Raw genomic sequence first — 24,608 nt, forward strand, 5'->3', positions numbered from 1 at the left:
TCTTCTTTTAACAGAAAAATAAAATGATGCATTAAATTGTGCATTTAAGATGTAAAACTGAGAAGCACACGCATCTGGATACCAGATAACTATAATAAACAAAGAGGTGAAATGTTAATGTTGATAAGCCAAAGCAATTTCATTTACCTTCAAGTAAAATACACAGAATAACAGAAAAAAACTGTGCAGTGCCCTACTTAGCAATCAGTGCACATTTCCAGCTTAAAAACCAAAGCTTTAACTGTGGAGTCATCCAGCTTGACTGTCACATCCTACTCAGTAAAAGATACAGGGATTCCCAAACCACTGCTACAAGACAGTTTGCGTCAGTAATCCATCTGTCATTTTGTTGTAAGGAAAAAATCATGTTGACAGGAAGCATAATTTGTTCCAGATGAAGAAAATATAGATCATTTTACCTTGATAAAAGCTTATGCATAAAAAGGCTGCTTAATGTACAATTAAACAACACCTTACACAACAGCCCTTGCAAAACCAATATATAATCCAGACTCACCAAGTCCTGAGTGGGCAGGGAGAGGCTGCTGGCTGTTACATCCTCCACTTCTGGCTCCACATTCTCTTTGTCCTCAGTGGGAGAAGGAGAGTTGCCCTGGGATGAGCATGTACTTACTAAATCGGGCAAACTGGTTGAGGGATATTTATGGAAATCAACCTCTGATTCCTCCTGCAGTGGAGGAGAAGAGAACATGTTGGAGAAAACCTCTCAGTGCCATTTGTATTTTGACTTTTGATCTCTAGAGAGGTCTCCACATTTGTCTACATGTTGGACTTGCAAGAAGGGTGAAGGATGAAAACGTATTTGGGATAATAATTGAAAGACCATGAAAGAGAAAAAGGTGATGCACTAAATGAATACTTCACTCTTGAGTTCACCAAGAAAGATATCAACATCCTGCCTCAAGATGCAGAAGCTCAAAGCTTTGTACTAAATAGCTTTAGCACTGAAGAGGCACACGTATTACCATTAATAGAAGCACTTAAGGTTAAGTTATTTCTAGGGCCTGATAGAGATCTACAAATCATGCTTGAGGAAATAAGATGCTATTATTATACAAATGAATACATATGAATATACAGTACAATTCATGGGCTATTAACACTAATCTTCCAACAGTCGGTAGAAATGAGGGTAGTGCCCATGTTGAAAATTGCCATAGGAGTTTTAATTGTAAATGTTCCCAATCCACCTTACTCTATGAAGCCCAATTTTATTAAAACTGAATCCCCAGTAAAAATATTTCCCTTAGACTAATCTTTAATTCTCTCTTCTTCTTTTTAAGGTCTTCAAAACTCTCTCATTCACAGTCTGCCTCTACCTCTTCCAGTCCACCCATCTATCTACAGCTACTATAACATGGAGTGTCAGTGGAATCTAGAGTTCAGTTTGTTGTTCCTTCATCTGTGCTGAGCAGATAGACATTATGTGGCAAGGTAGCAGCATTAACTCATCCAGGTGGTAACACTTCCTGTCAACCCTTCTTCTTCACCACTGGGCTTGGTAAATGAACTAGATAAGATAAAATAAGATCACTTTATTAGCCATATGCAATTTCTTGCATTAGGAATTTGTCTTTTCACATACCCCAGCTTGCTCTCCATGAGACACACAAACAGGGAGAGAAGCTTGGGGTCAGAGCGCAGGGTCAGCAATTTATACGGCGTCCCTGCAGCAGCTGGGGTTAAAGGCCTTGCTCAGGGGCCTAACGGAGTAGGATTCCTCTGCTGGCTGCGGGATTTGAACCGGCAACCTTCCAGCCAAAGGCACAGATCCTTAGCCACAGTGCCACTGCTCTGCCCATTTTAGCAGATCTGAGGCTAGCATTTTCTTCCATCCCAGGGCTTCACCGCTCCAGGAGACTATGTGCATAAAACATTACATGGGTATTGATATGAGCTGAAGGTCTTGTAGCCACACTATCTCTGGCAACACGCATCCAGCCTTTGGCGACACCCTAAGCTTCAATGGGTATTAGTAGACGCTTCGGATCTCTTTTTCTTATTTTTCATTTTATTTCACCATAGCTTCTCCTGGAAGTTATTGATAACCACACTTCTCCTCCAAAATAGGTCCAACGCTGAGACAGGAAGGGCTTCCTTTACCCTGTCTGCCAGGAGCAATCCTGAGAGAAAACCTCAAGAGAGATACCGCCTCTCCTAATCAACGATTTCCATGCCATAGGGATCCTGGGGAAGCCAGAGCCTATCCCAGCAAGCAATGGGCTCAAGACAGAATACACCCTGGATGGGACGTCAGTAACAGCCACCCACAGAATCCTCATTGATATTCAGCTGCTGTAGAATGCTTGGCTGCTACCTTGTGCAAAGGACTGAACTCAAACCATATGCAAATATCTGCACCAATTTCTTTTTGCATGATTCTTGCCTTAACCAACTCTCTAGATACCTAAACTGACTAAGACCACTTAAAAATGAAAGCTATTCTATTACAGGTTATCCCTCATTAATATTTCCATTACAGCTCTACCTGTAACAAAAGAAAGACTGATTGGTCTGTGGATTCCTGATTCAGTTCTGTCACAATTGTTATGAATTGGCGTTACATTTACAATTCTACAGTCTGGGTACAGACTGAGATTTGAACAATCCTAGCCAATAGTCTATGAATAACATCTCTCATTTCTTTAATTCGACTGGAAAAACACCATCAGGCTAAAATGATTTACAGTACTAGTTCTAAACTGCCATCACCCCTGTAAATCTTCAATGTCAAACTAAAACCAAATCCTCTATAATCTCATAAACTATTTATCTCAGATTTTACAGTTCTTTCACTGTTGAGAATAGTGGAAAATGCTCTGAATTATTTTTGCCTCTGTTGCAATATTCTTTTATGTCTTGGAAATTCTAGTATCTTTTTGCGTATACTGAGTGCAAGTTTGAGACCAGTGTTAATGTTTTCATCTTAAAATCTTAAAATTAGCTGAATCACCAATTTACCTTCTCCTAATTTGTTCTACATTGGACCGTGAAAACATTATCCACTTGGGTTCTGTTTAGCACATAGTCCAGAAAGCTAGTCATCATGCAAATTACAAACTACAATGGCCCGAAACACCATTCCTTTTTACCGATTTCTTAAATATCCTTTTGAACTAGGCCCAAGATTCCAAAAAAAAGAAAAAGAATATTAAAGCATGCATTCATAATGCAAACCAAATAAATCTGTAACTCCTGCCTCTTTCAATTCTTCTTTTCCTCCTTCCATTTCCTAAAATGTTCTACAATTCTTCTCCAAAATCACTCATACAGGTCTGTCATCTTGTCATATTAAAATAACAGAAGAAAGAAATTACCACTAATAAATGCATTTCTGTATAACCCACCAATGTCAGTAACATAGAGCCAACTTTGACAATGCCCCACGAGAATATGAAAAAAGGTTGCTTATTATCGTGAATTGGTTTGAATCATTTTTTTGAGAAAATAATATGAATATCACACCCACCCTGCTGGCAACAACTAACTGCACCAGTCCAGCTGTGGAGCGGAGAATGGCCACAGCCTCTTGATGGGAGAGACCAACCAGGGAATGGCCATTAATCATCAGCAGCTCATCGCCAGCTTTCAGTCTCCCATCTCTGGCATAAAAAATTAATACATGAGAAAATCACATGCACAATATATAGAGAAAATATCTGTGCTCAACAGGTATTAAAGCTGTAGAAATGTATAAGACAAGTATTACAAGATTACTGAAGTTGTATACAGTAATACATCTGTAAAAATTAGCAAGCAACTTCAGTTTAGAAGTGTGAAGCACAGTCCATTAATAACAAATAAAAAAATACAAATAGACAAATACAAATAAAAAGTTAGTTTGTTAGCACATCCAGTTATAGGTAAGCATCGTTATTTAATTCTTAAAGAGTAAAAACAAGCAATCTCAATGTAACTTTCCAGCTCACTACATATAGCAATTATCACATTTTATTATTATTTAAAATGCTCAGCATAAACCAAATAATAATAATAATAATAATTGCTTACACTTATATAGCGCTTTTCTGGACACTCCTATAAAAGAGTCAGGACCTCGGTTTTACGTCTCATCCGAAGGACAGCTCCTGTTTACAGTATAGTGTCCCCGTCACTATACTGGGGCATTCGGACCCACGTGGACCGCAGGGTGAGCACCTCCTGCTGGCCCCACTAACACCTCTTCCAGTAGCAACCTTAGTTTTCCCAGGAGGTCTCCCATCCAGGTACTGACCAGGCTCACACCTGCTTAGCTTCAGTGGGTTGCCAGTTGTGAGTTGCAGGGTGATATGGCATGCTGGCCATAATTTTAATTTAATTTAAATTTAAAATTTTAATTTAAAATAATAATCTTATTAAATTTACAAATATTTTCAGGATAATATACTTAGCATACTGTATATAAGATGAATTTTAGAAACATGTGACAAACTAATAACATCACAGAACTATGAGGAACACTCCTATTAGAACCGAGTGCACTCTCCCTTTAATGAAGATTCAGAAGAAATATCTAAAAACCTACAATAATGAGACAGAGAATAAAACAGCCATCTTTATGTAAACAGCTGTTAATTGCTGCAAAAGAAATTCAATTCCACATATCACATATATTCTTTGGTAAAGAAATTGGACACCTAAATGAATCCAAGCACAGTAGTTCTTAGATTCTTACTGGTTAGTTTGGAATCTTATTGGTTATTAAGTTCTGCACTTTAGCTTGGCTTTTTTCGCTCTTTTATCTTTCGTTCTAAGAGGCACTGTCCCCCTTGGAAATTTTCTGGAGTAATCTTTGTTAAGACAATTTATTCCACTCTAAAAAATAAGATACACTTCAAACAAGCTGTATCCATAATTGATTTCTAATGCCCTTCTTGCCATCAAAAGGATTATCTTGTATAGATGAGACCTTTGCTCCCTTATGAGGACTTATTATACTCATCCTAATATGAAGAAAGGGATTTTGTTAATTGAGGTGCTCACATCCCCATACAGAAAGGCCAGCCTATGTGAACCTCAAGTATGCTCTGACTTGAAAGGCGTAAAGAAAAGCATGCTGAGCACCAACATTAAAGGAGCTGAAAACGGAGCGGTTAAGCTGAGGTAATGACTCTGTCTGTACCTTGTAGAATAAATAGCCCTAAACCTGGCAATAGCAATGCTATCAAGGAGGGTCAATGGATAAGTTAATTCTCATTCCAGGCAAGTTGGCTTCAATCTGAAGGTGGAAGATGGAAGGCGTTTTATCACAGCAATTCACTGAAGTCCATTGTCTTGGTTCTGGCAGTTAGTTCTCACCCTCAATTCACTTTTATACTGAAGGCAAGTTTTATGAAAAGACTGTGCACACTCCCTGCAGTCTTCCTGTTCAATCTGTCTGCAAATATGTCATGAGGTGATTTGCACTGTGCGCACTACACTTAAAGAATGAGCCCCATTTTAACCTTTGCAGGCTCCCTTTTCTTTTCTACATGACATATACTTGCATTTTGTTTCAATATTAGCAGCTGGGAGTGATGAGAAACATTCTAAAATAAACAAAGTTTCCCCAGCTCAATTCTTGGCTTATTACCGCAAATTAAAGCTCTTTGTCAGGCCTGACAACTTTTTTTTTCTATTATAACAATTCTTGAATTCACTTTTACATGGTTAATTAGCCAAGTAAATCTATTGTATAGCTTGCCAAGACACGTATTGATTTGGTTTCCATTAACAATACACGAGGACAATTTGGCACCATATTTTAAAACTTACGTTTTAACTATAAAGTAGGCCATTCTTTAAATTCTTTCTAAGGTGAAAAGAAAGAGCTTATGTCTACATGATCTTATTTCTTTACTTACTATATTTAAGTGTGGATGGCACATATGATTTAAAAAAATATGCAGACACATTAACCTTTAATGGACAAAAAAATTCAAATAGAAATTTGAAATTCAAATTAATATTTTATTAATTTTGCCTTGAAACTACATTATTTCTGAGGGGGGTGTTTTCACTATTATCCAGAGGCTGTCGACGGGCTCCACACAGGAAATCAGAGGAGGAAGAGGCTGTTACCTCTGAGCTGCGCCCCCCTCCTCCACATGGGCCACAATGATGCCATGGGGGGACCTCCTGGAGCCCCGGCCTCCTGTGATCTGGATCCCCAGGCCATCCTGCCCTTTCACCATGTGCATCTTCCATATGCGACTGCCTTCTCTGGGCTGAGAGGACAAAAGCGGACATCAGAAGCTCATGAATATTCATGCTGTTTGTTCATCAAGCCAGTTGTTCTTCAGCTCCAGCTTCACTAACACAATTCACACTTCATCATTCTCAGTAAGTGGCAGCGTCACTCGTGCCCTTCACTGCCTATGCTGGGTTGCTAAAGAAACCACTTTCAGCTCTAAAAGGGCTGCAAAATGCAAACAGTCTCATTCTCTTGGGAGTCACCACCCACTCTTGCCTTTTCTTAGTATGGAATATGCGGTTACCTTCCGAACACACAAAAGAGGACACCACTGTTTCCAGGAGGTGCATTAACCTATGTTAACAAGTCTACACCATGCTTTACATTTTTGCCTATATAAAGCTGTAAAAAAGCACGCTGTTAATCCAAATTCAGCTGAGCAGTTTCTACACAGCAAAGTGAAAAAGGAAATCTTGCTGGGCACAAAACCAATTTGCATTTGTTTACTATGATCTGTTTCAGTTCTTATCCAGAATCTCTCCTCTTATAACATTATTTGTGATACTCGAGTCATCCCTAAAAAGACTATTTTTAGCACGTTCAAACCCAGGTTTGATATTTCGAAACAAAGCATCCTATTAACATCAGTCACTCTTAGTGGCTCTGCCTTATATTACATCAGGTGCACAGGAAACTGTACATTCTAAAAATTGAAAAAAGTCTTCTACTACATAATTAAGGACTATTTTTGCAGTTGAGACACCCTTGTGAGTGTAAAGTTTAAATACTCTGCTTAACTAACTTTGTTGTCTTGAGTAATGTGCAGCAGATTATTTGGTTTGTAGTATATGCATGCTGTTTTGGTGAAAGGGGAACTAGTTGTAATTTTGGCATCTAAGGTCTGAAAATGGCCCTACTAAGTTATATACAAACTTTATTGTGAGAAGTCCAAATATAGAACTAAATCATCTAATCTAGTTTATGGAGCACATACTGTCCATTAAGGCATATCTTATTTATATTTCAGGCTGGCTGCATATTTAAAATTCAATTTTTATTTAATTAAAATGTATGCTGCATAACACATTGTACTCTCATTCAAAAATCAATTAAGACTGCTGCTTTTGTTCCCACCCTGTGGAGCACAATTAAAGAGAAAAGTAACCTTTGCTTTAAGTATTCTTCTATTCCAGAGTGGTGAAAACACTGCTATTGGAAAATGACAGATTATCAACTTTAAATTTATCTCTTGGAGCATTTTTATCTTTTTAAAAACAAGACACTATATGGGTTGGTTGTCTGAGAAAAATCAGCTGAACCCATTATAAAAATAGCCCTTTCAAGTATCTACAGCTTACTATAAATAATTCATCAACAACTCTTTGGAGCACCTGTATCTGATGGGTACTTGTCAGCTCTTTGTGGACTTTTACTATAAAACAGTAACAGATTGTATTGGAGATGATGTATTTTAATGTGCTAACGTAAGTTGGAGTCATTTATGTAATGAGAAGGTCAATCAAATACACATTTTTGAAGAATAAGACAGAAGAAGAAAATTCAAAGCCAATGCATTCAATCTTAACTGCTGTATTAATGCATTAATAGATTATGGATTACAATATAAAATAATACTACAGAGGTATGTTAAGTCAATTTAAGAGTTTACAGAAATAGGAACTAAATATGATGTAAATATGGAGACTTCAAACATTTATGTAAAAGAGACCAGCAGTCAACAAATGATATACGCCTGCACGATTAAGATATCACTGTCTTAACATACTAGTTAAAACAACCATTACAGTGCCTTAAGAAATTCTTAATCCCCCTTAACTGATCAGCACAAATACTCTATAATGTCAAACTGAAACACATGTTCTGGAAGCTTTTACATGCAATTTAAAAGAAAACACTGACATATCTTGTTTTGATAAGTATTCACTCATATGCTATAATACTCAAAATTGAGCCCAGATGTATCTACCTTCCTTGTGAAATCATGAATAGAATTCACCTGTGGTCACTTCAATTGGTTAATATGATTTCAGAAGAAATACACCTGTCTATATAAGGTCCCACAGTTGACAGCATGTCAGACCAGAAACTCAAACATAATCAATAATAGAAATGTGAGGAGGCTTAGATCTGGGGAGCAATATAAATACCTAAAATGAAAGCCAGCAGCCATTTATATCATCCTGCAACTCACAACTAGCGACCCACTATATCTAGGCAGGTGTGTGCCTGGATGGGAGACCTCCTGGGAAGGTTGCTGCCAGAAGAGGTGTTAGTGGGGCCAGCAGGGAAGGCTCACCCTGCAGCCTGTGTGGATCCTAATGGCCCAGTATAGTGACAGTAACCCTAGACTGTAAAAAGGTGTTGTCCAGATTCTCATGGTTGAGATTGGAGAACTTGTCCAAGGACAACAACCTTTGCAGCACTGCACAGATTAAAGGGGAACTGTGACGCTATTTTTACATTTCAGGGCTAGAAAGAATCAACATTGATGCGTGCATTTCAAACCACAATAAAAATAAAGTCGCAGTAAATTGTAAAACCTCAAATTTACTTTACAAGATAGATTGATTTCTTGGTACAGTATGTACAGTATAGCACCATGTTCTATGATTCAGATCAATGCAACAAAACACTTAGTGACATTAAGCCCTGTTACATTGTAAACACGCAGGCTTGTGAATACATCTCTTTAATCCAATAGAAATATGTCTCTTGACTTCGAGACAGTTTTGCTAATAAATACTACCTGTTAACTCTGCAACTCTGTTGCAGATTTTATTGCAACACTTATGTGGTGAAATGTCTGCAACACAGCCTGTACTTTTTCACTCATACATCGTCTTACATTGGTCATTACAGTGACTAGTGAGCAGGAAGGGCCGCTTCACATCATAACTTGGGCGGAGCAGTGGCACTCTGGCTAAGGATCTGTGCCACAGATCTGACGGTTGGCAGAGGAATCCTACTCCGTTGGGCCTCTGAGCAAGGCCCTTAACCCCAACTGCTCCAGGGGCACTGTACAATGGCTGTCCCTGAGCTCTGACCCCCAGCTTCTCTCCCTGTCTGTGTGTCTCATGGAGAGCAAGCTGGGGTATGCAAAAAAGACGAATTCCTAATGCAAGAAATTGTATATGGCTAATAAAGTGATCTTATCTTAACTTGTGCAAACTCTCACCCTTGCCAATGATGAGACCAGCAGTTTGCAACAACAAAGCAACATACAGTATTTTCACAAAACTTCCCAATTTCATGCTTAATTCTAAATTTGTAATTTTTTTCTATACCATAAATGAATTTATTTTGTTACCGAGATTTAAAAACCAGTCTGAGAAATAGGGATTTCAGTTCCCCTTTAAGCTTTAATTTGTGAGTGGCTAGACAGAAGCTAATAGCACACCTGGAGTTTGCAATAAGGCACATGGCAGAACCTAAGACAATGTAGCGAAAACATTCTCAATTGCAATAAAATTGGCAATTTTTCAGGGAGGATGAATACTTTCTGAAGAAACTATATAACCAATTAGAAATAAAAGTTAAAATATTCATACATTATACTGTAATTACTGGAAAATTACTGTAATTGTAATTGTAATTACATCTTATTCACATGCAATACACATACTGTAAATGAAAACAAAAAAAGTGAAAAAAGAGCTTAATAAATTGACCCAATAAAACCAAGAGTAAAACTTAATTACATATTCTTTATAACTCTGAAAAGATAGGTCTTTGCAGAGTTTTAAAAGTGCTGACAACACAGAGTCTACAATGGAATCGGGCAATAAGTTCCACTGATGTTTTGCTATACATGTGTCTGGTCTTATGTAGAGTAAGAAAGCCTGAAACAGCAGACCTCAGATTAATTGCTGGAGTGATAGAAAACAATTATTAGTGATGCAATTGTTGGAAATGCAATAACCCCTTAAAATAAATATAGAGCAGACAATTCACTGCCCTATATGTGAGCAGAACAATCTGAAAGTGTACTTTAAAGGGCAAATCAAAGTAATACATGTAAGTTAAATGCTGATTAAAAGTGTTTTTAGTCAATACACAAGCTGTAGTTTTCTGGACAAAAATATGCCTATTTAGTAACTTAGTGGATATCCAAATAAATAAGTCCTTATAGAAGACTTATTTTAATGGGATGTAGATACGGGTATGTATTAATATTTCACCATGAGATAGAGCAAGAGCCAAAATGTAGTGTAGCCCCTAGTTTTCACAAACCTATCTGAGCTAAGCACTGAGTACTGCGGATGAAATAAACGTCAATATGAAATATGCGGATGAAATAAAGATGCCATTCTGGTGTTCTTGACATGAGTTCCAAATGACAGCACAGAGTCAAAGATAACATCGAGGTTTCTAAATTCCATCAGAAGTTTAACTCAGCACCATCAACAGCACCAAGGTTACTGACACTGAATGGTAACTTGGGTCTAAAACCTTCGAAGGCAGTGTATTCCCTAGTGCTTGCAAAATTAGCTGTGCCAAGCGATGTGAAAATCCTCCAAGGTACAGAGGTTAACAGAACGCTTCCTGTTTGTACTCAACCAAGGTCAGCAACTGAAGGCAACCAGAACTGCAGCCACAGCTCTCCCTACAGCGCGAGGCACCCTGTAAGCCCTACTGTGTGCTGCTTTTAGGCAGGTGGCTCCTTCAGTCTTCTTCTTGACCTCATGACTGCTAATAAAGTGGTAGGCTTAAGTGTTGAAAATGTATTGTTTTAGCACTATAGACAAATTCACAGAAACAAATTAAAATAGGCTCTCTATAAAAAAAAACATATCCTTGGATATGCATTATGATATAAATGCTAATGATAATTAAAAAGTAACAATATGCTCATCGTGATCCTCACAATCATGGTATATGACCACTATTTTAGCATAGACGCATAAAAAGAATTGTTAATTTAACAGTCTCTTTTTAATGCAAATGAACACATATCAAATGTATCCAATTATAACAATAGAGAGAGAAAGGCATGGAGCCCTTTTCTTGCTTTGCATTACTCATGTTAATTGTTGCTTACATGTGCATGTGTATAGTGTAGGTGAAGTGGGTGGAAGGGTGTAGAAGGACAGAGTGGAGATAATAAATGAAACAATATTCCATCAAACTATTATTTCACCTCAAACACATATGATGAGAGGAATATGATACATCCTCTATCAGTAAGGTACATTTAACTGAGGATGCGTGATGTCTTAAAGTACATTAAGATGTACGTAGCAATAATATCATTTATAACAGAATATTTTTAAAAGCAGAAATACTGAAAAAATCCTTCATAGTCACATAAACATTAGAAGCAGGTGTAAACATATGCATCTGAGTCATTTCAAAGCAGATCTAAAACTCAGACTTGGTGAGGGAGATAACACAACCCACACATCAACAATGAAATGGACTGTAGTTCAAAACCGTTATGTACCACAAAAATAGAAATAAATAAATGGAAAAGCGCTTTTTGAAAGACAATAAAACAGCCAGCCCTAAATAATTATGTTCCACAACAATGCTCACAGATAAAAATGTACAGAAAGAGGTTTGAGGAAGGATAGTTAAAATAGTTCGGCCAACTATAGGAAAGTACTACAGTATAAAAGCTAATTGTAAATTATATAGAGTAGGCTAATTAATGGATGAGAAAAATGTAAATATGCCGAATAAAATTAATATAGTAATAACTTTAGGCTCACATCAAAAGAAATTCAAGGCAGACTTTCTAATTTAGAATTACTGTAGGCAAGTATGAAAAAGGAATAATGTTAATTCTTTTAATAGAACTTTTTCAGAGAATTTAGGCTAGAAATAATTATGTTATTGGTTTCCAAATAAACCATGTGTGTGTTTTTGTATTCAATAATCTGAATTAGATTATTGTCTTGAGATTCTTAAGGGCACAGACACTTGCTTCAGTTGCACACTTCCTGATGAGTCAGGTTCAATGAGGAAAGACAGCAGCCAGATAAGTTCCAGATTAGTGTACATTAATAACAATCACTTACAATGCAGGAAAATGATCACTCTAACACTTACGTAGTACCTTTTTTTGGTATATGGAAGCCAGCTCTCTGAATATTCCAAGAAAAGGTTTGATGAAATTCTCAGTTTAGGGAGCTACTACTAACCAAACAATCACAAGCCCAATGATATCCTCTTCTCTGCAGTTCTAGCTCTGATTGTGTGAAGCCAGAAACCACCTTTAACCACTGGCAAATCATGAGCAGAAATACAAAATGTAGACATTTCATAACAAACCTGCTGGTCTACTGAAGTATAAAATGCAAAAACCAAAATTAATACCATCAAAGAATTAACATGGGACAACTTTAGAAAATTATGTGTTTAAGAGTAATGAACTGTTATTTTAGATATAAACTTAACAGACGTTCTGTGGAATGACTTCCTTCTGTTCAGGTATCACAACATAGGTGGGACAATTTAAGAAAGAGAGCAAAACCACATTTATATTAAAGAAATAATGTCAGAAAATATTACAAAACAGGAAATGATCGTACCATATATACCATATTTTATTTCTATATGTATAAGGTAATCTGATAAAGGCAGTCACTTCAAAGTGTTTATGTGTGTATTAAGTAAAGTAGGTGCCTCTCTCTGGTGATTCAATTACAATCCAAAACCAAGAGCAGGATGTGTGACTGGCACATCCAGTAGGTATAGTCATGGAGCAAAGAAGCAAAGCATGGAATTGTTGGGGCAAAAGCAGAGGATTAGCAAATGCCAGTCATAACCAGGTCCTGCCATTAATGGGTTTTTGCATATGTGCTGGGATGAGAAAACTGCAGAGTTTGCTGCAAGCCTGAGAGCCTCAGAGATACTGGAAGACAAAAATCAGACCGCAAGATGTGCAATATAGATAGACTGGCACAGATATTGGTAGTACAGCACAAGCTCTCCTCAAGCAAGTTTGCACTGTAGTTCAGAACAGAGTGGATTAGTCTATGGGACACGTTGGACTTCCTGATGAATTTGCACTGTCCACACTCTCTGACCACAAAAGATGTTTAAAATCTAAAAGTAAAAACGCCAGGAATATTGTGTTTCTGAAAATTACCTTTGCCTCTTATAAAATATCAAGATAAAAGGCAAAACCATGCAACATTCTGGAAAGATCTCAAAGTATTTTGTCTGCTCATTAAGATTTGGAAAGTGAAATTTTCCATATGAAAAAAAAAGAAGTAATATACTGTAAGAGTGCCAGTCAGGCTCATAAATCATTTTAAGTTCTCTTTAAGTCCATTCAAGTCAAGACTGTAACACAAGATGTGGAGTGGTAAATATTGACATACCCACATGCCTTGGATACATTCTGCGACATAGAGCTGATGCCAGGAAATTGTTAGGCTCTAACTGAACTGGTTATAGCTTTTTATGGTAAAGGCAATTTTGCAAATGTTGCAATTTCGCATTTTCATTTTAAAATAAAAAAAAACAGAAATGTAGCTAAAACCTTGAAAACATAAACCCTGTTGAAGTATTAGGACTATTAGGTTTATGCCTTTGTAATGGATCTCCATTTGAAATATTTGTACACGTTTGCAACAATGTTTCAAAATCTAATCTAAAATAATCACATGGTGGATTGCACAGTATGTAAGGTAACTCCATTAATTTGGGCTCATGCTTGTGACCACTATGACATACACTGACAGTCACACTGTACAGAGACCACTGGATTGTTGTACAGTATCTTTCCATAGAACAACTGCAGAATTGGTTAACATTGCGTTCTCACAGCACTGGAGCTCCGAGTTCAATTCCTAGAGTTCGATTTCGGGGAGTTTGTATGTTCTCCCCATATTTACATGGGTTTCCTCTAGGTGCTTTGGTTTTCTCCTGCAGTCCAAAGATATACTAATAGTTTGGTGGGCGTCTTGTGTGCGTTTCAGTGTTTGTATCTGTCTGCCCTGTGATGGACTGGTCTTCCGTCCATGGTGTGCCCTTTGCTTGCTGGGATAGGCTCTGGCACCCACGTGACCCTGAAAAGGATGATGGATGGTTAAGACCCTACAAACCTTCAGGCAAGTGCAGGACAATGTTCTCAGACTGAATCAGAAATTCATGATGGGCCTTGCCTTGCTGGGATAAGCATTATCATGTTGAAGATTAAGGGATTATGTTGATATGGAATGGCTGTAACAACAAATGAATCACAAGTCTCAAAATGTGGTCAACTTTCCCTTCACAGTAGAACTGCCTTTTTTTCTCCTGTGTAGCCTACCACTATCAAAAGAGAAACTGAGTCCAGGCGAACTGAAAGTACAGTTAAATGGGTGTATTTGAAAGGCAAAGCACAAATATTCTTTCAGAAAATCATGTACAGTACAGTAAACATCTTCCCACTTGATTGTTTCTTGAATTAACTTCCATAAGACGCCCAGCCACTTCTACAACAATACACAATTCCAACTGTGAAAACTGTTACCCCTGCTAGGCAGCTATAGGAATATTTCTGAAATGGAGCCCCAAAGCAGCAAAGATCTTAAACCTCTTACAAGACTAACACATGGATCACATGGGAGTCATTACAGATTACCAGTTCCTCTTATCAGTACTTTAGCAGGATTTCACGCCTCCTTCAGCACCTGATGGGAATCACCACAACAAATACTAAACAAGCTCTGGGGTGCTCAAGGCAAAGTTCTTAGTTTGGTTATATCTAGAAAGGAATAAAGCATATTCAAATTAATAGAGTTTACATTACATTTTTCTTAATGGATACCAAATGTACACAGAAGATGTGTGTGGTGTGGACAATTAGTCTTGTGACATGTAGTTTGCGGAATTACTAGTGATAAGTCTGAACAAACGTAACTTTATTAATTTATTTTTTATTAAAACGTATTCACATATAAACAGCTGTCTGCAGTTTTTATCCTTTGTCTCCGTCATTTAATGCAGGTTATATAAGAATTATAACACTAAGTACAGCTGACTTGACCCCAGACAAGGCTCAATGAAGTCTATTAAAACTGCACTTATGCTAAATAAGGCCTTAAAGGGCAAATATGATTTGTTTTGATGTTATCTGTTGAGCTGCTTGTGAGTTTTTTATATTTTTATAAAATAGAACTGGAAATAGAAAAAGGGTAATTTGTAAACTACCCTAAAACTCCTTAATTAAATCAGGTATAGTCATGTTAAAAAGAAAGAGAAACGTGTTTCTTATTTCCTTAAAAGTCAAAATGAAAAAAACTATTCAATGTCAATAAGAAATATGTTTGAATTAGTATTATTGAAAGTTTTGTGTTATATCACAGTTATTAAAATATAGCTCTATCGAGAATACATTATTGTCTTTATTACAGTATACATTATATACTGTATACAGTATTAGAAGCTATATTAAAGCTTATAGAATTCTATATAAGGCATTTTATTCTATTAAAACATGAAATCATGTACAGTATATCAAATATACTGTATATAGACTAATAAGTAACTCACCATCTTTAAGATGAGACATTAAGGTCATAAAAGATCCCCAGGCATTTCTTGAAAAGAATAGGAAGTTATCCCAGTGTCCAGGCCAAATTTCCCCCCTTGGCCTTAACCGTGGCCTCCATTGTCCCTATGTATGACTGGCTTGCACTTGCCCTGTGATGGACTGGTGCCATGTCCAGGGTGTACCCTGCCTTGTGCTTGTTGCTTGCCGGGTAGACTCCAGCTTCCCACAACAACGTATGGTATAAAGCGGTTTGGTAAATGACATGACAAGTAACTCAAGCATACCAACTGTAGCATAAAAGTTCAAATGGGAAGTATTACTGACGGTTCAAGAATTATCTTCCCACTTTCCTTCTATGATGAAAATCCAAGGTAACTGAGGCATGATGCGTTAATCTTCTCAATGTATTAGTTTTTTCAACTGTCACAGGCAGCATAACAGGATATATGTACTGTTCTTCAGCATTGTTACTCTTCCACTAGTACAAACATACAGCATTAGTGTAAACTTGAATTGGACCAAGTGTCAATTAAAATGTGCTGTTTTAGGAGTAATAACATCATAATGTAAAGATTGCAAGATTGCAATGTCAAAACAGAAGCAGAAATTGAGCACATGTTCCAAAGCAGCCGATCACAAACATATGCAGACAGCCACATAATGGAGACCACTGGTTGCAAAACGAATGCAGGCTAAAAATATTCATAGCATATCAAAACATTTCAATAAATCCTAATAAGAGGCCTGTGGATGTCTGCACCAAGAAAGTAATACAGAATATCACTTTAAAACTGTACTGTAGCATTTTCTTGTGTGGTTTTGGCTTATTAGAATCTGTATATTAATGAAAGCTACATGAAAAATGTTAAAAAGTATTGTACTTCATTTACTGTATTTATTTCACAGATTACTGCCTATAATGTGATATTGGTCCTTCAACACATTTCAGAAACACTAAATGTCTGCAGTTATGAATTAAAGATAACTGTATTTTAACATGAAAAAAGTGCTATGTTTTATTCTTATTTTATTCATTTTTTTATGTTTTTAACCAAACAGCTTGACATTCTAAGTCGACCTTCAAACACTGAGATTTCTACTGATTTTACTAAAGATAGATTACACTTTCAATTGATCAGATACAGGCTGTTTTAATATCAGTATAATATAAGTTCATCTTGTTTTCTGTGAAACCACTCCTTGCTGCAATAACAACATTTAAATTATAATATAATCAAAATGTATTAAACTAGCAGTAAATTAGGTATGCTTGTTACTACCTACATAATTTTACTTAATAGTTTAGCTATTAGCATTGAAAAGAGAGTGCCATACATTGACAATGAATTCCTGGAATACGACAAGAAAAATCAGCCTGGATTGTTTAATAGACTACACAAAACTTGAAGCACCCTTGCATTTTAAATCCTGCCACAGGAAACCACAGTAACACTTTTTTTAAAAGAGAGGAAAGAATTTTTTTACATGCCATACTTAGACAAAGAAAATCTATGCAGTTAATACTTATAATGAATTCCAGTGGAGTATTATTCCATTCAGCCATCCATCATCAGCAAACTGCTTATTCCTGGTAAAGGCTTCTATAACCTAGAAGATATCTTGGAAGAATAATATACAAGGCATGACTACACCCTGGACAGGGTATTTCATAGCAGTATGCAAACTAAAAAAAACACGATGAAAAGATTCATGATTCAATCTGTGGGTCCTTTAGAATCTGGGAAAAACTAGAGAATCTGGAAAAATCCAGAAAAGAATTAAATCCAGGATCCAAAAGTTGTAAGGCTGTATCGCTAGGCACTACGCTACCAGAGTATTATTCTTGTACTAAAATGAAGTTACTTTTTGGCTCATTGAAATTATCCTGGAGATCCAGTCTTACAATCTCCTCTGTATTCAAGCAGTATAGCAAGTGTTCACTGGCTCAATGGCTTTTAATGTAAAGCGTAGGGTTTTCTTGACTTCCCTGAACATGGAAACAGAATAACAAGTCTGTCTCTCTTTGAAGGCAGGCTTCAGGAGACTACCACCATTGAGCAACAGTGTGATATATGGCTGTCAGTTTTCTCATTTGTTTTTGTTTTCCCTGTCTCTTGTACAAGTTTTTTTTTTTACCACCTGGAGCTTCATCCTGAACCTTTTACAATCATGCAAATGTGTCTGTGTCAAGAGGTATGTTGAATGAAGCATCCAGGCAACATTCACATCAGAACATTTCCCTAGTATTCCATCCACTGACTAACAGCAGTGCTCCTTCAGATATGAAACAGAAAAATTAGGTGCAAAGGTTTTGTAAGCAAGGCAGATGTCGGTATTTGTTAACCATCAGCAAACGTTTAGGAACAGAAGTCTAACATGATATTTAGATATACATGACTGTCTACAATATCTCTGGTATCTGCAGATTCCATGAGGCACTCTTAATCTGTGATTGTCTTTGTTTATCCTTTTTCTATTCAAGTCTTTGAAGTTTTTACCTAGGAGATAAATTATAATGTTTCTCATAAAAATAAATATACTGATCCTTATCAAGTCAGCATATTAAGTATGAACAACCAAAGGACAAACTGTGCCATTTCCTTAAATTATACTAAGACTAATACATTAAAGTTATCAACAGTTGTACAAACAGTAGTTGATAGTTACCCACAATCCCTTGTAATCTATTATGTATGGTAGATTTTAACTTGTCACCTGACACTTTAAAGTACTTAAAGTAGTCATTTTCAGTGCTATCAAACAAAAACAAATATTTAAGACACGCTCATATACTTAACTTAACCTTCCTAGAAGCTACATTGCTTATTGGACCAATAAAGCAGCCAGTAACAGGTGCTACTATAGGACTCTATGCTGGAATTTAACATTTATATTAAATTGACTTCCATTTTAGTTATGCTCATTTTCTCATTCTTTTATCTTGTATTGCAAATGATAAACACACAACATATGTTTAACATCGTATTGTTACAAGTCCACAGACATGTTCAACATTTTATCGTAGGGGAGAAATTTGTTATAAGTGAAGCATAATGACACATGGCAAAAACTATGAACTAAAATAGATTTACTTCACAGTTTCCTTAAATGTAGATTCATACAGTCCTGTATCACATTTCTTGAAATCAGGTGCAGGTGCTGACAATAACCTGACCTTAGAGTCTCACTGAAGTGACAGTTTAATGTGTATACTGTAGGTAATTGAATTAGTTTCATATCCCCGTCTCCTCACAAGATGGATAATAAGAAGCTCAGAATAAGTTAATTAACAGTATATACACAAAATAATGGATTATATGAAATTATGCAATTAAAGAGAAGAATGATCTCTAACCTATTTGGACAGGAAAATGCAGAACTATATGAATAAATCATTACAAAACAGAATCAGATTGCTATTTATGAGATTCATATTCCAAAACACTGCACAAGCTAACTGCTATAAACATAGTTTATTGCAAAAGTAATTGTACTAACATTGCTCTGTACTGGTTTATGCTCCAATTTAGTTTTAGCAATAAAACAGAGAACAGATGCATTTTAGTACATCATGCTGATTCCATAATTCCAGTGTAGTTCCCTAATAAAATAGTATCAGCTTGAGGGGTTCCTGGGTGGCTCAACAAGTACAGGCCATTGCACCATGGTGGTGCTGTGGTGTGAAGAAGCACACCCGAAGAAGGCTCCACAGCCAGAACAGTGTGTTTTCTTTCTTCTCTTTTCAGCATGGAAGAAACCTATTACTTGTTCCTATTACATGCCTTCGTTTGCTGACTCAGCTACAGATGCAGCCATTCAAAGTGCGCGGTACAGACACCGCAGTACAGATACCGCAGGTAAGATGACACGCGATACCGCGGTATGTGATTGGTTGACCGACAGGGGCACTCGTGGTCCGTTGGTCTGTCGTAGAAAGACTTACTGTACTGTAAACGTCTTTACTGTGCCCGTTGTAGATATTGAATTTTACCAATGAAGGGAAATCTTAGTAGCTGAGCATAAAAAGAATAGGAGCATACTGTTACGCGTGTGAAGGCCATAAACGATATTAATTTTGGAACGTAAACATACAGTATATGGCTGTTCTTGGTACTTTAAAGAAAAAAATACGCACCAGTATTCCATTTCTCCCTAAACATTGTAAGCTTCGAAGTCTTTAACTAACGTGATACCGGAGTCAACAAGCATACTTTTAGAATTTGATTAAAAGGGAATATAATATGGAATCGCGTATCTAAAGAATTTAATAACGGTATGATTATATCCGTGTACTGCGGCAGGACTGTGTAAGGCTGTTTCGCCTGCCTGATCATGCGAGCTGTCTTGTAGCCTACTGGTCTAGGTGCGTGACTACCAGCTGGCAGGTTGTGTGTTCGAATCCAGCTGGTGCTGGACTTTTCATTTTTATTTATTTATTTTTTAATCGCGTAACATAAACATATTACCGTATGCAAACTGTACTGTATACAGTATGTATATGTATATTTAATGTCTTAACTGTGCCCGTTTAATTGAATTAAAAAAAAAATATTTAACACGAACATTAAGCTGTTTACATGTTCCGCCTGAGAACAGTCACCCGTTGCTACCCAACGCAGAATGGTGATTGGCTGACACCATCTGACACCCCTCTGATTGGAGAAAAAAGACGTGCTGGTGTGCTATACCAGGAAGAGGATTTCTTTCAATTCTAAACGTGTATTTTAAAAGTTTAAGAAGTAAAAACCTTACAGCGTACACAGATTTCTAAACTGATCAGGATCGTTATCTTTGTCTCATGCATAATAATGTTCACCGCTCTGTCCAGCAAATTAATAATAAACTTTATTTTATATAGCTTTTTAAACGAATAAGTAATTAGATTGCTCATAAACCTAATCACTTGCTTTTTCTTTTTATTTAGGCTCAGATTTCAACTATAGATCATATTATTAATAACCATAATAACAACCAACCAACAAAAACAACCATATAAACATAATACCAACCAAAAACATAGATAACAACCACAATACAAAATCAAATAATCAAACCATTTTACACTCGCAAAGTCCTCCAATTATCATAATCCCGCCCCTTATGCAAAACCAAACCTTCCTCCCATCCCAGTTTATCCTGTTTATCATAAACAAAATCCACCTCAATTTTCAACATAAAGCATTACACAAAATCAATACCTCAACACTCCATACTCAACAACGATAATTCACAAACAGCCAGAACATGTAACTACACATTCCCAAACATACCTACTTTCCATAGCCCCGCCCCTTATGCAAAACCAACATCCCTCCCCTGTTCTCTCTCTCCCCTGGCGGTTGTAATTGTTTTTATTTTCAAATAAATTTTAGCAAAGTCATGTATTTTAAAAATCTTAAGATTTTTCTATTTATGTCTTTATTTAGTGGTTTCATTAGTGACAAAGGCTAAACTTTCTTGGAAAAATGTATTTTATGAAAACCATGTTTGCTATTAATTCATTCAGGGCTAAAATATGTTCATTGTCTTCTAATGAAAGAAGGGTTCCTTTCGCCGTAGTCGGGAGCCTAGCCTTTAACTAGTAAGTACTGTATTTACTGGGTTTTTGAGGGGGGGTGTCTTTCGCTGGAAATCTCGCCTCCTACTTTGAAAATACCCGTGAAACCGGTTCAATTCGTCACAGCCAGGCTCCTGCAGAGAGTTGGGTTGTACTTGCAGTGTATACAGTACACGCGTTATGCTCTTCGTTAATGTCTGTGAAGTTTTATTTAATCTCTGAGCCATACTGATTCTTCTGGAAGCACACCAGTATTCCACTTTCTCCCTAAACATTTTTAGGATCAGAGTCTTACATGTGGTTATTTCGAAAACGTTTGTACGTGCTCCTTCTTACCATGTTACTGTTTACCGTTACTGACCATATTAAGTTTAAGTGCCTGTGGGCACTTTTCCTGTCCGTGGGGGGTGGACCGTCTTTCATTAGAAGGTTAGTCTGTTCTACTCTGAGAATGTAGGGGGGGGTGGGAAGTGCCCGCGGTCATTTAATTAGTATTAAAATCTTAGTTATCTTTCTAGTTCACAGGTTTGCATGCATAATTTAATTTTGAAAGCCACTGAGACATCAGGTACTACTGTTGTATTTATGAAAAAGAAACAAAACAAAAAACATACTAACAACTGTGCCATCCTACTCCTTAGTTAATACATTTTATTATTCATAAACAGTTAACATTGTTAGCAAAATATTTTGAATTATATTTAACCCTATTTTTTCTTTAGTTTTGTATTTAACTTATTATATGATAGTCAGACTTAATGTATATTAATGTATATTTGAACAATGAAAATATATTTTTACAAGATTTTACATTAAGCACTTAAAATTAATATGGTTAATAATAGTAAACTGTAACATGCTGTAACAAGATCGGTTAAACTTCGAAGAAAATCCTTTCAGAGAAAATGTTTCAGGTGTGAAGAACAAACCTGTTCCCACACACCCTGCCCCCACTACCATTAGAATATACACAAACATTTTAGCGTTTCATTCTGAGCAGAAGACCCTCACACCTGAAGAGTGCTGGCTGTGACGAATTAAACCGGTTTTACAGGTTTCAATCACAGATTGGGACTCAGTAAAGTAACACACAGCGCCACTGGATTTGATAATACTGTACCTAACCAAAATCCGCAATATGGAAACAGAACCTGTGTAATTGTTGATAGATGATGTACTCGTAACATTTTTTCAAGACGAACTACAACATTTAAAAAATGACTTGTATGTACTTGATATCTCTAATCAATCCACGGGTTCCAGCACAAAACGAAACTAAAACGCATACCGTTTGGCGCTTCTTATTAGTTGCTCAAAAGTAATTTGACCGTATGAAATGCATAATATAAACCTAGAAACATATACGTGAGCAGTACTTAAGCACTGTAGTATCGGTGTTAAGACATACCTCTCAAATACTGTAAATCAAGTTAAAAATATCTCAAGACCGATTCTGGTCGTAATGAAACCATGTTTCGTGTATGTTTTCTTTTTCATCTTGAAATAACTCATTTCTAAATACCTTTTTCACTGTTAACATCTTGTAGCAACTTTGCGACAAAATATACACTCTGACAGTTCATCCTGCTACCAACATTAAATAAAACAAATCTGAAGATTTCTATATTTATGTCTTTATTTAGTGGTTTCATTCGAAGCTTACAATGTTTAGGGAGAAATGGAATACTGGTGTGTATTTTTTTCTTTAAAGTACCGAGACCAGCCATATACTGTATGTTTATGTTAAGATTTCCCTTCAGTGGTAAAATTAGATATGAATATTCAATACTTAAACGGGCACAGTTAAGACATTAAATATACATATACATATTGTATACAGTACAGTTTGCATACGGTAATATGTTTATGTTACGCGATTAAAAAAATAAATAAATAAAACTGGAAGGTCCAGCACCACCATTATGTTTATATGGTTGTTTTTGTTGGTTGGTTGTTATTATGGTTATTAATAATACGATCTATAGTTGAAATCTGAGCCTAAATAAAAAGAAAAAGCAAGTGATTAGGTTTATGAGCAATCTAATTACTTATTCGTTTAAAAAGTTATATAAAATAAAGTTTATTATTAATTTGCTGGACAGAGCGGTGAACATTATTATGCATGAGACAAAGATAACGATCCTGATCAGTTTAGAAATCTGTGTACGCTGTAAGGTTTTTACTTCTTAAACTTTTAAAATACACGTTTAGAATTGAAAGAAATCCTCTTCCTGGTATAGCACACCAGCACGTCTTTTTTCTCCAATCAGAGGGGTGTCAGATGGTGTCAGCCAATCACCATTCTGCGTTGGGTAGCAACGGGTGACTGTTCTCAGGCGGAACATGTAAACAGCTTAATGTTCGTGTTAAATATTTTTTTTAAATTCAATTAAACGGGGACAGTTAAGACATTAAATATACATATACATACTGTATACAGTACAGTTTGCATACGGTAATATGTTTATGTTACGCGATTAAAAAATAAATAAATAAAAATGAAAAGTCCAGCACCAGCTGGATTCGAACACACAACCTGCCAGCTAGTAGTCACGCACCTAGACCAGTAGGCTACAAGACAGCTCGCATGATCAGGCAGGCGAAACAGCCTTACACAGTCCTGCCGCAGTACACGGATATAATCATACCGTTATTAAATTCTTTAGATACGCGATTCCATATTATATTCCCTTTTAATCAAATTCTAAAAGTATGCTGGTTGACTCCGGTATCACGTTAGTTAAAGACTTCGAAGCTTACAATGTTTAGGGAGAAATGGAATACCGGTGTGTATTTTTCCTTGTGATATTTTAAGCTCTAGTTGAATGATAGGTGTCGCATTTTAAATCATTTTCGTAGCTAGAAATTATGAAACGCCCTGTTAAAAGCAAGGAAGTTTTTATGCCCCGTTGAAGTAAAACAAAATGCCTGACAAAGTATGGCTTGGACAGATTCCAAGTGCTTGTACAAATGTGCTAAAGAAATTATACTTTGAGTATACAGCTTGTCCAAAGTCATCCATTATCAATACTATTAGTAATATCTTCAGTAAAGGCTTTGATGCATAAATATTTCTGATGAAGGTAGGTTGTGTACTTCTGTCCAACTGAGCAATCTTGCTTTCATAATATATACCAACATTTTAATGACTGATGATTAACATGCTGTAATACACAGTTCAAAATTAAAGGCTCAAATGCTGTACATGAGAGGTTAAGCTCCCCCTGGCGGTTTTACAAGGCGACGCCGGATAGTTAGTCACGTGACACACGTGACACACGTGATACCGCGTGATACTGCGTGATACTGTGACACGCCCACCGCGGTATGCCGCGAAATACCTCACCCATTTT

The 24,608-nt window shown here is 36.5% G+C and overlaps 1 protein-coding gene and 1 long non-coding RNA gene across 6 annotated transcripts in view; one reads left to right on the forward strand and one right to left on the reverse strand.

Moving 5' to 3' along the window:
* The window catches only part of LOC148673190 (uncharacterized), a 330,310-nt gene that overhangs the window by 81,762 nt on the left and 223,940 nt on the right, over positions 1-24,608 (forward strand). The window lies entirely within an intron of this gene.
* Positions 1-24,608, reverse strand: part of pdzd2 (PDZ domain containing 2) — a 176,449-nt gene that overhangs the window by 59,495 nt on the left and 92,346 nt on the right. For all 5 annotated transcript variants that reach the window (XM_088629527.1, XM_088629525.1, XM_088629526.1 and 2 more), the window contains 3 exons: positions 6,082-6,227; positions 3,491-3,623; positions 518-688 (listed from right to left, as the gene is read on the reverse strand). In XM_088629527.1, the coding sequence (XP_088485653.1) occupies positions 518-688; positions 3,491-3,623; positions 6,082-6,227 (450 nt within the window). The remainder of the gene's footprint in view (positions 1-517; positions 689-3,490; positions 3,624-6,081; positions 6,228-24,608) is intronic.

This window comes from Lepisosteus platostomus, chromosome 4 (genome assembly GCF_059453375.1).
Source record: "Lepisosteus platostomus isolate fLepPlt1 chromosome 4, fLepPlt1.hap1, whole genome shotgun sequence".
Lineage (NCBI taxonomy): Eukaryota > Metazoa > Chordata > Actinopteri > Semionotiformes > Lepisosteidae > Lepisosteus > Lepisosteus platostomus.